Raw genomic sequence first — 15,338 nt, 5'->3', positions numbered from 1 at the left:
CGTGTGTAATTTTGTCAATAACAGATTAAATTATAATAATCGTTGATAAGAAGTGATTGTAGGTTCGGTGAGGTATAATACTTTATTTAAGTTCGAGCTTATTGTTTTTTAGGTTTAGACGAACTATCATTTTTTTCAGGTATCTATTGAATTTAATAATTAATTACCTGTATTATTATAAGAATTTCTTTGGAGTGGTAGATTTATTATCACATTCGTTACTGTGTACGAAGTTAAATTTTGTCGGAGTAAAACTTCAACTCTATATAATAGGTTATTCGTCTGTTTTCGGGTGGTGAACGTTGGATTGGTAGTGCATAAGAGTAAGCGTATCGGTAAGCGGGTGAGTGATTGTTTGCTAGCGAGTGAGAAAGAGGTAATAATGCACGCGCGCGTCTCTGTGATTGAGAGAGAAAAAGAGTAGTACGTTGGTGGGTTACTGCAGGTGAATGGGAATTGTACACATCGATCATGACAATTAACAAGCTAGCTAGCGCAAGGTCCGGCGGCAGTAAATTAATGGATGGGCGACCCCTCTCAATTAGATCGGTCCCCTTCAAACATCTCTCTCTTACTCCCTGCTTTCCTTATCCACCACATTCCTCGCCTATCACCAGATCGGTTCAGCGAAATCCGCACTGCACCATTGTATTAAAGGTTAATATATAGGACGTAGTAAAAATATTCGCCAAAGCAGCGCGGGGATTCATTTACTTTGGAAAATTCAAAAATAATTACTGAACGTAGTTTTGCACTAGCATTCAATTCCACTTTTGAATCTAATTCCAATAATGCCGAGCGGCAATAATCAATCTTTGGATTTTTTTTTACATTTCCGGGTAGAAATATTCTGCTTAGCATAAAGTTATTTAAATTTTCAATTTACTAAATTTTTAGTTAATTTAGTTTTTTCTAGAAAAAACGATACCACGGAATTAATCACTGGCATCATTAATACTACTGTTTACAGTTTTAATCCAATATAGTAAATCTGTTTTTAATCCTTTATAGTAATAGAAATTAAACGAAATTTTTTTTTTTTCTACTGAACAAACTTTGTTTGGCAGCCTAGCGATAGCTTGAAAGATATTTAAGAAATTATCTTAATTTGTTCGTAATTTTCAATATTCGTTTTCTTCGTGTGTTCTGATACGAGTATGTAATACTTTAATCTTGAGTTATATACACAGTCATTTTCTGCAAAAAAGGAGTGTTCCATCCTACAGTAGTTTGAGTACAAGTATAAATATCTTTGATTTTGCTCTAAAAATGAACGCAACTGGAAGGTGTTCTTTTTAAAGCTTTTGCTATTCGTATTTAAGTAATCTGAGTCCGTATGTCAACTAAGGGTCATAATTCATGCGATCGAGTGAGATATATTGCCAGTACTTAGAACTATCGATAGTACTCTAAGTAACACATACCGCATACAAATATCGGTTTTTGACAATACTAAATTCAAATAAACGGTTACTCCCAGATCAAAGCTCCCACCGTGTAATATATCTTTATTAATGTTTGGTTTAAACGTAGCTTTTTTTCAGTGATCGGTACAAAAAATAATTATGTGAAATTCGGTAGCGTTTTTACGGAATTTGTAATCGTGATTTGCTAATAACTAAGATCTTTAACTGAACTATTTTAATCAAAGTATGTTACAAGAATTTTACTATTTACAAAATCGGTAAGTTAATTTACCACTAAATTAAATTTCTGTTAGTTTTTCGTATTCAGGAAAATGTTGGAGTTGCAGTCCTTTTTTTGTTTCAGTGCTTGATTTGTTTATTGAGAGTAATAAGTATTATAAGGGTAATATTTCATTTTTTATAGGCCTAAAATTTGAAACTTTTGGTTTAGAATGAAAAATAAGAAAAACCTAACAACTGAAGATTCAAATCTGGACATTTTCTGGTATTAGATAATATGTAAGATATCACTATTGTTGCATTCATGATAAATTTATGTTAAATATATTTAGTTAAAAAGAATCCATTTTTTTCAAAGTGTAACAATCAAAATACGAGAATTTAGTTAACTCATTTTATCGCCTCTATTATTAAACTCTAAAATTAGGTTTAATAAAAATACTGTTCACTTAAAAGATTCGCTTCCTCCAGTTAATAGATGACATTTGCAAGTTACACTGTATGTACCGAATCGTATTGTTTTTCTCTGTGTAGAATGCACGGTGCTTCTAATTAATGTAAGAAATCTCTTTTTATTAAATATAGGTGGTTATGTATTGAATAATTTTGTTGAGTTACCTTTCTTTAATATTACACTTTTATGTATTTTTTTTTATATCGATCGAATCTTTTAATATCGGTATCTTTCTCGACTATTTCCACAAGTTATCAAAAAGTCATAGAAATTCAATATGCTGATCACTAAACCGATCGTCTTAATTTAATTATGACATAATATGCACATGTAAAATGTATAATTTTGACTTTCGGTTAAACATAGATGAACTCTATAATGTTCCTAAAACTTTAGATTAATCTGCGTTTATTGCGACCTACGTCGCAAATAAAGGAACGTGCCTAATTGTACCTTTTCTACGATAATTATCTATTTTATTTCGATAGTGTGAACTTTATGAAATTTTTTCAGTTCATTATATTGAAATCTTATCAGAAACTTATTATTTTCATCAGAAACTTGAAATTAAAGTTTGGTTTAAACTTCGGTGGAATTTAGTCCAAGAAACATAAGGTATTATTTTGTTCTCGAATCTTCTTTGTTCAGGAAATATAATTCATTATTAACATGTATAATGATTTTTCCGCGTTGAAGTCATTTGAATATTTGTTCTAAATAATTTTATCTTAAATACTAATAATGCATTTTCTTTTTTGAAAATAACTTATACTTTTTTAACAAAATTATTACTTAACTCCTGTTCCCAATCTGAATAACTTGTCAGAACTTAAATGTTATTATTATCAGGACGCAATGTAAACATCATCAGTTTGTTTTAGATAATTGCCAAAAATAAAGAAAAGTAGTACATTTTAAAGAAGGATTTCTTTACTAGTTAAATAATCTGGGGTTACCTTTTCATACAGTTTTGCATGCATGCGAATATTAATGTAAAACTTATAAATAATCTTAGAAATTGCAAATTTAACTGACTGCTTTCTACACTTAAACTGCTGAATATTGATTCTCTATTGTAATTTTATGTAGAAAATGTTATTCTGTGTATCCACCTGAGCACTCGTCAGCCTCTTCTTATTTCTAAGTTTTATTTCTTTTCTATTTTTTTTTTTTTTTTTTTTTTTTTTTTTTTTTGAAGCGTTACGAAAACTTGCTACTGTAACTGTAATTCTTTCCGTACTTCCTCACATTCTTCAAGATTTCATTTTTTGTAAACTAATTCTTTTCATTTTATGATCGTTAAGATTTCGAAGTAGGGATTCTCTTAGTCTCGTGTTATGAGCTCATAGTCTTTGAATTTAACGGACACATTTAGGTAGGCAGACTATTGTGATCAATTTTATTTATGCATATGATGAAGATAAACCTACAAATATAGACCTGTAGTTTTTGTTAGGGGGAACTTCTACTATATCGCTTACTATAGTGTATAATAGAAACAACCTGAACTAGATAAAGCCTGTAGTCACCGGTCTTTAGGCCACTTAATTTTGTGAAATTTCATTACGATTGTAAAACGCAGATTTTCTCCTCGTTAGATGATTTACTACTATTTTCTTTTAGCGATATAAAAATTATCCAGTTTCTTCTGTGTAAAATAGCATCCAGTGTAAGTTTAAAATTTAAATTACAGCATTTCATTTTTAAAATAATTAATATTTTCAATTTTTAAGGATTCCCGTTGTCCGTAGATAATTTACTCTATAAGAGTGTAAACTAGATTATTTTGTATGAAACCCTTTTTTAATGAGGTCTGAAATTTATTAGATTCAAGAGAATTTTTGTGAAATTTGAAAAGTTTTGGAGGTGAATTCATTTCAGAAGTGCGAGTTCATGAGAATTATTTGTCGTGCAATTTGATTACAAGTCCTGAAAATTTGAATCAGTCATATTACGGGCAAAGATAATTTTGTCAAAATAATTTCCGGAAAATTAATAATTTAGAAGAGTTGGTACTCTATTTAAAAATAATTTACTAGAAGTTAGAACAGTCTGCTTTCATGAGCAGACTTTTTTCAACGCTGTAAAAATAAACTAGACTTTTTTATTTAATCGTTTACTTTAGCCAAATTTGAATTCTCTATTTCCACAGTATATTGGTTATTACCTGAATTTTTCTTGTCATTCCGATGGATCAATTTTAAACTCCTCATCTTTTTAAGAAAGAACATTTTTACAATTGATTTAAATATATAATAGATTGGTTGAAGGAATTGTTAAAATATATACATATGGAATTAGGTATCAATCAAGCTTGCTTGTAATGGATTCAAGATTTTCCGATTGTTTTAACTCGAATAGTGGTATAAATGTGGTAAATTGTAGTGGTAAATTCTGTTTTAATATTTAAATCGATTCTGGATATTTGTTCTTTTTTTCAAAATTAAATTTATTCTTTAATGAACTAGTAAAAACTTAATGTTTATACCAAATGCAGCACACAGAGACTCCTCTAGGAATTTTTCTTTAGAAATCGTTAAACAGCAATCTTTCTTACTCGTGTTATAGAATTGCTTAGGTTTTGTGAAAAATCTTGCTTGTTAAAATGCTCTTCGAAATTTTCAGTATGTAAAAATAAAAGAAATTGATTGAACAGAGAGGTTGCGAACTTTCTTTGTAATTTCAGGATTGAAATCGTGGAACTGTTAAATATTGAAAATATAATTCTCGATAACTCCGTCGAAAAGGGAGAAATTTTTTTATAAACATAAAACTTAAATTCCCTTTTTCTAATATGATAAATGTCTGTGAAAAAATTATTTCTGACGTAACAATTGAAATAAGAAAAAATTCTTTTAGACATTAAGGGCAGGAAGCAAGCCGAATGTTTTAAGTCCCTTTTCCGAATGAATATGCTAACGAAAACACTATTCAGATAACAATTTCAAACTTAAAGAATGAGAAAAAAAATTGTACGAAAATTAAATCATTTTTTTTTTTTTAATGATAATAATTCTGCACCTGTTTTCATAGAATTTTGGTTACAAATAAGAATCCATAGCAGGATTGAAATTTATTTCTAAATTTACGGTTCGAGTAAGAAAAAATTTATCTTACAATTAGGTATCTTTCTCCAATCATTCTGAAAGAATTCTTTCACCCAATAGTAAGTATCTTTCTCCAGTTATTTTGAACGAACTCTTTCATTCAATGGTACGATTGATGTCTTATATTTGATGGTATCTAAAGGTTAGAAAGCGGAAGGAAATATTGCATGGATGATGGATTGTGAAGAGTTTTGAATACTTTTCTCCTACATACACTAATAATTAAGACGTTTCTGAAAATACTTTACGTATTTTTAACGTGTAAAAAGTGTTGCTACGTTAATTCCGATTATAAATATCAGAAAATTTGGAATCTCTGTACTAAAGATGAAGAAACTTCCTAGGAATCGCATGTTCTGCTCAAAGTATTAAAAACATAATGGTTTTTACATTGGCCCACAACACAGGATGTGGGCTGAATTTACTTAAATTATTTAATGACGGGAGGAGAGTTTCCTCAGAGTTAGGACCAGAATAACGTATGAAAAATGGTAAGGGTATTATCTGGTGGTTTGTTCCTTCTTGTCGACGGAATTAACCGTGTGAGCTTCAATAGCCGAGCAATATTTGTTTTTGTGATAGTTAATATAATGTTTTAATTTATCCATTTTTTTTATTTTGTGTTCAGGTATTTAGGATTAACTCGTATGCAATTTATGGTCAACACTGCATTCGGCTTATTTTATTTCCCAAATCCTCAACAATTAAATTTATTTATCAATTATAATTATAATTTTTAATAGATAATCCAATCGTTCCTACATTCCTTAACATAATGTGTCTGCATAGCCACTGATTAGTTGATTTTTTGCAAATTTTTTATCTATCATTATAACTCCTTAAACTACAGCTGATTTGCGTCCTTTTCAGCAGTGCTATGATTGCATTGTCGGCATAGTATTATTTATTTATCTTTATCTAGCTCTCAAAAGAGTCAATAATGTATTGTTTAGGAATTCGCTAGCTTAAGTCTTGTTTTCAGAAAAGAATTGGACCGGGGATTCAGTTTTGTGTCTGTGTAGAAATCAATCATATACCAGATCTGTTGCCTGGTCAGCGTATAAATCAAATTTCCTGCCTCGGCGAGCATCACTAGCCGACTCAATTCCCTTTTCCCTTTCCTATCCGCCCTATCCTTCTCCTAACTAAATAAATCAGGACCTTCTTTCTTCTCCCGGTCCTTCTCTCCCGTCTTTTACCCTCTTACACTATCCTTTTTAGCGTTGTTTTTACGAAAACATCTCAACTTGTTCTGAACAAACTCTTGTAGTAATTCCTCAACTCTTGATTCGATTTTATTTCTCTTCCTGTTTCAGCTATTCTCTCCTAAACCACTTCTACTTCAGTTTTACTTATTTGGAATAATTATTTTCTCTTTTATATTTTTAAATATATTTAAAATGGGTTTTTTAAAATGGTATGTCTATTGTTGCAAATGCGTGTTATGTGTATGTGTTACCACCGTGTTTTACTTTTACGAATAAAAAGCTCTTTTTTTTTTTTTTAATAAAGTTTGAACATAGTTTTTGGTAGTAAAAATCAATATTTATCTTTTCAACATTTACGGAGCTATCTTATGCGCATATTATGAAAAATTTACTGAATTATTTTTCAGTTTAACTCCTAATTTAGTAATTACAGTTCGACTTATTCAATTTTACAGAACACCGCTTGTTATATATACAGTTGTTAATTTTTGTTATATGCATTGGTTGAAATATGTTAATGGAATTAAATTATAAGTGTTACATTCTTAACGCATTGTTAATAGATATAATGCATATTTTATGATTGAATTCATATTTTCTTGTTGTTGTCTGGTATCATTTTGAAATTAAATAATGTTAAGTCTATATAATAGAAAACAAATTTATCATATCGGGGTATAAATGTACGTTTCTGAAAAAAATAATACTATTATTAATTAAACTCTTCTCATGCCATAATTTAATAGTTAATTAAACGAACGGTTTAATAAAAAGTTTACTGCTGAATTTTTCCCTGGAGATTAAGAAAGAAGAAAAGAGCATTTAATGAATTCAGCGATGCTTTTATTTAATGAAGAAAAAGAAAAGGAAGAAAGTAAAGAGAAATAAAGTTAAACCAAACAACGAGGTTAACTCGTTTTGTTTGTGTTTATATTAAGATAGGGAAATGCGCTTTGTGTTATAGTGTGGCAAGATTATTAAGAAATTAACCACTGTAAACGACTTAAACTCTACAACCGTGGCTCCTTAATGGAGGACATTACGCTGTAATCCACGAAGAATAAGAATAAGACCGCGTAGGATTATGAGACTAAGACGGGAAATTTGCAACTCGGGACTCTGGCTAAAGATGATAACACGCATACACGCGCGCTCGTTTGCTCATTAGACATGCTAATTTCTCGCGTATAGCTTATGTGTAACTTGAAAGAGACGACCTGCTGTTTAAGATTAGATTAAATCAACGTTATTGGTCCTTTACTTCACGTACGAAGATGTTCTATTTACTTGTAAATGATTCAGCTTCGTCATTTGATGCGTGGTTATTGATACCGCAATGTTACGATGACTGCCGATGTTACGGGCCACACGTAATTGTTAGCTTTATGAGTAGACAAGGTACGGGTTGAAGTTACATCCAATGAATTTATCAAAGGTACGGGTTGAAGTCATATCCAATTAATTTATCTTATATCATAGCTTGATACTTTAACTGTACCTTTGCTAATAAAATATATGTACATGCAAGAGAATTTGTGAACTTTAAGGGATCACGTTGAAATTATAAATAAAATTGATGATCGACGAAAGTTCTTTTGGATACGATAATTTTGACATTTCTGATGTTTAAGATCGCTGAATAAATTTACTTATCTGCATCATTTAAAATTTTTTTAACATAGCCTTGCATCCTTTTTGTAAGTACCGATATTGCCATAACATATTGCTGTGCAAATAAACAGCGTACTGTCATGTGGTACGGTGAAGTTAGATACTTTAATTACTTGGTGTAAAAAAAAATATATATAAATAATTCCGATTTGGTTTCAAAAAAGTATATTTTTTCTCAGTAATTTTAGTAAATGTAATTTGGTACTGAACCATGTGTTTTAACATGATATTTCAGATACCATTGTAGAATAAATTATATTGTAGATAGTGTAATAATTTAAATTAACCGCGGGATGATAAAATGGTTGTAAAGAACTTCGAGTTAAACGGGTGAGAATTTCGACCGTCTGTTAATTTGTACTTTTGCTTCACGTGACTATATGCTATAGATAGGAACAAGTAAAATTAGAATACAGCATTTACATTCTACTAATAATATTATAGTATTTACTATATTTACTATTGTTTTTATTTACTATAAAAACAAGTTATTATTTACTATATTTTTTATTTATCATATGTTTATTTTTTTCTAGCAGACGATGTTAAAATAGATCGATATCTTAAAAATAAAGTGTCTGGGCTATAAATTAAAGCTGTATTTTTTATTTTTATCTTTGCAACATTTTAAAGCGATATTTTTTTTCATTGGAAAAGATTCGTGGAAAAGTGTGGGGATTTTCAATTTTCCACATATTTTTCTTAAACGGTTAGATCTACCATAATTGGAGTGCAGTAAATGTACTGTAAAACTAAATTTAAAACGTAAATTTTCCTATCAAAGCAATTGTAATTTTTAATGAGAAACAAAGTTATCTAGATGATGATATTTTTAAGTTAGGTGTGGGAAAATAATGGACTGGTGTTGTGAGACTTTTCTTTTTTTGGACCTTATCTTGTGAATACTGAATCGATTAACAGTTTTTCGATACAATTGATTGATTTATGGGTTTTCTTTTGAGATAAAAGGGGAAAATGAAATATCTCACCCGTATTCGGTTATTCATCTCTAATATTTCCCAGGTTCTAAGTCGTTTAATATCTAAAAAAATATACTACTTATACAGAATTTTATTTACATTAAAATATTGAGAATATTTATAAGTTATATAAGAAAACATGTTCTTTTATTTTTTTCTCAACTTCATTTATAATGAACTTCTTTCTTCTTAACTAATGATATTCAAGTCGATTATTTAAAATAACAAAACAAACATTTATAGAACTTCAATTTTTATTAGGGTTATATTTTCTTGCTCAGTAATAAATATTGATTATTGTTCTCATCTTCGTAAAATCATATCTCTATAAAAATAAAAATGAGATTTAAAACAGGTGAGGTTGAAAACAGTTGTTAATATTTATATTAACGGTGATAATTGTGCACGATTCTAATACTTCTTGTTAGCTTAAAAAGAAGTGCATGTAAAATTTATATTCAGTAATTTTACATTTTTGTATCTTACCAAACCTCATTATTTCTTTTTTAAATAGATGATTTAACGGAATCAGTAGAAGGTAAGTTAAGATAAATCAGTAGAACCGGAATCATACGAGAATTTTAAAATAAAGATGCTGCAGATTGATTAACGTAATCGCTTTTATTCGAAAGGATAATTTTTAGGGTCATAGAGTTATGTTACATGTGTTATATAATAGGCAAAATTTGTTGAATTTATCTGTATTGAATTCAAAAATAATTTTTAATATATTTCAAGAATATATATTTTTTTCATAATAAATTAGTATAATCTTTAAGCAGTTTTGATGAAAATACTTGTGTAAATGTTTTTGTTCATAATTACCGTTTTGTAATACAGTTTGTGTAAGACGCCATGATTTATAATATATTTTATTTGTAAGCGATATGTATGAATAAAATGAATTATAAACGTACAAAGAATGTCGGTTAAGTTTATGGATAATATTCTAGTGAAAATAATGTATTGTGAATTCTTTGTTGTTTATTTTAGGTACGAGAATACCTATTGTACATCATCAGCTCGTGTAGATAGCTCTATCGCTACCTCTTCTCAGTGTAGTCTTCTCATATTATAGACGTGTAGACTTTTCAAGTGGTACTCCTTCTAGCCTACTTCTCACTGTTCTGGCTTTGTCAGGGTCGCTTGCTTTCATTTCACACCTACTTCTTTTTTTTTTACCTCAAACCCCCTTCTTTTCATATCTGAACCCACCCGCTCCTTCCAAAAACCTGAGTACGACGTCTTCTGTACCGTGTCTCAAGAGACTGTTGGTTTACTTTTTCTTTTTAATACCAACTTCTCCTTCCAAAAATAATCTATACTCCGTTCAATAATCCTTTACTAACGCAAATGTACGTAGACTACGTATACAAGGTATAAAGCATTTCATATATTTTATGTACGAAACCCTTAGTATATAAATACGTTTTTACATGTTTTATACAAATTTAATGACACATTTTTTTGTATTTTAAAGAGGCTTTTTTAATAAATTAATTACGATGATATATCGGTTCAAAAAGAAAAAACGGAAAGTAGTTTTATGTACAAAATAAGTTTCAAAATGATATCGTGTTGATAAAATGTTATTGCAGATCTATTAAAGTGAATTCTTATAAAAATAATACTGTAATTATTTTATTTAATTCTTTGATCTGAAATCTCTTATGACTAATGCACTTAAAATATAAAGAAAAAACACATTCATATCGACATAAATGTAATATCGGTTTTATGATATTTATTCAATGTCTTCTTTTAATATGACACGTAATAAAAATAAAAATATATTAGTTATTTATTTTTTCAAGCGACTGCACCCTATTTCAATTATAGATGATTAAAAGAGATGAATTTTTATCCGCGTGAAAATACCAAGTCTGACTGATATTCGAATCCAGAATCCGTAATGTCCCTAACACGATAATAGCCATTAAATTTTTACCGATACATTTTTAAAAATACAGTTTGTAATTTTTTACAGCCTGCTTCACATCGACCCCACTCAACCTAATTTCATAGTACGTGATTTATTGCACCGCCCGATCGGTGGGGCCTTTAGAAAAATATTGTAATAAACGGTCAGTAGTGAAACTTTCAGGTGAGTTTAGAAGTCGTCCCGTATGTAAAGGCGCAATGAATAATTTAAAAATGTTATTTTTGTTTAAGTCTATCTCCATGGTGGCCCGATAGCGTCTCAGCTTTTTATCAGCAAGATCTCGAGCTCGAATTCCGGTCAGTTTAATATTTTTCATACGCTAAAATATTTCCATATCGCGTTCCCACAAACAAGCCTGGAGTTTGTGTGATGATTATTATTAATTAATCATCTTCATTGTCAATAAATCATCTTAGATATCAGACGGTCTCAACAGCCGATATGAACGCTCGATGTAGTTTGAAAAGGACGATTTCAAACTACATCGGTAATTAGTCTTTAAGAAATCCCTTACTGTTAAGTAACGATTGTTGTTTTTTCTTTTCAGGGATAAGGTGTTTCGGCTGAACTTGAGTAACATCAGTCATTCCAACTGCGAGGTAAGTGAATTAATTATAATCTTAATTGGATGTCTGAATTAAGGTATTCATTTAATTAATATATGAAATCTTATCGCTCTTGAAAATATTTTCTCGATGTCGTGTTCCTATTTGGTGTTACCCCGTAGGTACTGCAAAAACCCCAGCTAGTTTGATGGTTTATTTTCCGTATTAAGATTAGTTTGCTGTAATAATTAACTTTAATTAAATACTGTTTTTGTACACGTTGAACTTTGCAAAATATGACTGGACATACAAGATAATGGGATGTTTGTAACTACAGTGAAGAAATAAAACTGTTCCTAGTCGTCTTATCTTTATCGACGGGTTTGACGCTTATTACAATATTCGTTTTGTAGTAATGGGAAAAGTAAAAAGTGATCGTGTTATATTATTAAATAAATTTTCTGTTACCTACCTAGTATTTTTTATTATAATCTTGTTTTCTAAGAACAAGAAAAACTAAATTAAAAATACCCGTTTTACTACTTTTTAAACTATAATTTGCGTTTGTATGAAAGCGCAAAAACAATTTTAAAAGTGCTATTATAAATTCTAGCTTAATTAGAGGTTTTTAGATCGATGATTTTTCAGTTACCGACTAGTTTACAAGTAATAACTGTTAGGAATTATAAAAAAAGTATACCTTTAAAGTTGATTGATAAATGTTTGTAATAATTTAATTAAAGTCGTTAAACGACGGAGATAATTCATTATTTAAAAAGAGGAAAATTTTTTTAAATAACTTAAATTAACGTGATAATTCGGGAAAAGTACTGAAATTATCTCAGTATCATTTACGTTCTTTTGGAGTGCTGCTTACGAGTCCGATTTGCGGCTAACCATTCTCTTGTGGAAGTTGCTGTACATTTCCCTCGCACGAAATATTTAATCACTTTTTTTACGTAATGAAGGTCGTTCGTTTTTCATTAATTTATGTATTTTTTTTTATTCTTCGAAACGAACATACCTGTTATTTAATTTTAAAAAAATATACATTCGTGAGTGAAATAGCTATGAAACAGCCATTGTTGGAAAATAGCCGGTAACTGGAAAAACATTGTTACTAAACGCCATATTTAGGAGTACAGTAAAAAGAGATTGGTTATTAGGCAGATTAATAAAACATGCTTTTAGAATTTTTATGTTTCAATAAGGGTTTATATCCCGGTTAAAAAAGTTGTGAATAAAGAACATTTTCCTTTACTTTTTCTGCAATTATTTAATGTGAATTTTATTTCATCACTAAAATTCCATAGTTGACAGAAAACGTTACCGGAGAATAAAATAAAACAACTCTCGAAATTTAATGTTATTAAAAACGGCTTTATTATGGTTCAAACTAATCGGTAAAGATTTAACACTTAGTTTAATGTAGCTCTGTTGACTGCTAAAAGCCGTACCTAATGATTAAAGAAAATCCATGACATAATACAGCTGAACTGTGTAAATAATCAAGGTTCAAATTAGTTTTTTCTTTTTTAACCTCCGGGACCACCATTACGTATTACTTCAGACGAATGAAAATTTCTGTTGCGGGTGAAAACGCCATGGCTGACCGGGATTCGATCCCGGGACCATGCCATGCTAAGTAAATTTAATCTATAATATTGATGTATGTCATTAATCGTACCAAAATTCATACAAAATTGCCAACATTTTCAGGAAAAGTTATTTTGTCGCGTACAATACTGAAACGCCTTATTTAAAATCTTGCCGTCTGCAAAAAATTACCGATTGTACAAAAACATAACTAAGTTTTTCAAAACACCGGCACCGTTGGTAAAATATGATTACGTAAATATAATTTTAAAAACAGCTTTGCAATATATTGTTTGAATATAAGAATATCTTTTCATAAAAGATAATAACTTTAAAGAAATAAAAGATTCTACAAATAAAATCAAAAAAGAAACTGCTCTAATGATTAAAACATGTAAATATGTTTTCACTGAGAATGACACTAAAAAAAAGTTTAAATTCACTAACACTGAATTCCATATATTAAAAGCATTACCAAAGATTCATAAGACCAATATGCCTATACGGCTACTTTGATAAATTTTATTAATGTACCCAATTAAGTAAGTAATTTTTTAATCAAGTAAATTTTTATCAAATACATTAAAAGAATATATTAAAATAGAAAATAACTATAATTTCAAAAACAGTTATGAATTAATAAATATTCTTGATAACATCAAAATAAGCAATAATACCTTCTTTCTTTCTTTTTTTTTTTTTTGAATGAAATGAGTGTAAATGACTACACTTCATTTCATTTATCCTATCATACATATCATCCTCTGAAGAATTATCTAAACGGTAGTTACCGGAGGCTAAACAGGAAAAAGAACGAAAGAAAGTATTATTGTTTATTTTGATGTTCTCAACAATATTTATTAATTCATAACTGTTTTTGAAATTATAGTTACTTTCTGTTTTAATATATTCTTTTAATGTATTTGATAAAAATTTACTAAACTTATGACACTTAACGTAAAAGATATGTATACAATATTGATATAGACAAGATTATAAATATAATTAATACTACTTTATCTGAATTGAAATTAAAAACCAATTTGACATTTGGAATAATTAATGTATTAAAATTACCCCTTAAGTATAATTATTTTAAATTCAATGATAAATTTTACCAACAGGAGAAAGGATTTGCCATGGGATCACCTCTTTCGGCAATTATGGTAAACATTTTTATGAATAAATTTAAAAACAATTCTGCCTACAATAATTAATTACCGTCAAATCATTCTATATAAAAGATATGTGGATAACATTTCAATTATTTTTAATCGACCAACAATGAAAAAGATATAATAGTTAATGAAATCAACTCATTGGATGAAAATATTAATTTCACTATAAACCAAGAAATTAACAATAGCATTGATTATCTAGGTATAACAATTAATAAAAACTTAAATAAATTAGATATAAACATATATAGGAAACTAACACAACAAGATACCATAGTACACTGTAATTCCTTTCATCAATGTTACCAGAAAATAGCCACAATTTCAATTCCTTAATTCCATCAATCAACTGAATTCATAACAACTGTAACACACTTACAAACCGGACATAATTTTTTAATTTAACTTACGACTATTACAATTACAAAATTTTTATCTTCTGACGATCAATCATGTGAATTTTATATTTTTTATATATTTTAATTCTAAATGATTATAAATTTCATTTGAAGATGGCAGAATAGCCGAAAACGTTTCAAGAGCATTCATTTTAACTGTACTGACTGACAGCTGCAGATACTAAATTTGGAGACCGAATTCAACATTCAAACATAGCTGCAATGAACACGTACAACTTACGACATATGTTGTCGTATTTTGTACGTAGTATGTACAATCTATTGTAGTATGTCGTAATTTGGGTTAATTACTACAATAGATTCAACCTTTGAAAATTACCTCGGGGAAAGTGAACACAAGCGTATTAAACGTTCCAGTTACACACAGTATATGAAACCCTCGAATTCAACTCGCCAGAACGATGTAAATTTTATTAATAAATACAAATTGGAAAAAAAAAATACAACTCAGATTAAGTATTTTTTATGATCTTATATGGTGTAGTTTCTTCTAATCACTTCATGTAGGTGCTCTAAACAGTGGCAATACCATTATCGAAAAGGCTACATGATGACTCCAAAAAACCTTCCCGAAGCATATTTAAATTTTTTT

General features: G+C 29.1%; 1 protein-coding gene across 1 annotated transcript in view; it reads left to right on the top strand.

The window, feature by feature from the left end:
* Positions 1-15,338, top strand: part of Sema2a (Semaphorin 2a) — a 567,293-nt gene that overhangs the window by 370,521 nt on the left and 181,434 nt on the right. Inside the window, exon 3 of the mRNA XM_075354839.1 lies at positions 11,556-11,607. Coding sequence (XP_075210954.1) covers positions 11,556-11,607 — 52 coding nt within the window. The remainder of the gene's footprint in view (positions 1-11,555; positions 11,608-15,338) is intronic.

This window comes from Lycorma delicatula, chromosome 1, assembly GCF_047948215.1.
Source record: "Lycorma delicatula isolate Av1 chromosome 1, ASM4794821v1, whole genome shotgun sequence".
NCBI lineage: Eukaryota > Metazoa > Arthropoda > Insecta > Hemiptera > Fulgoridae > Lycorma > Lycorma delicatula.
This window is presented reverse-complemented; position numbering and strand designations above follow the sequence as displayed.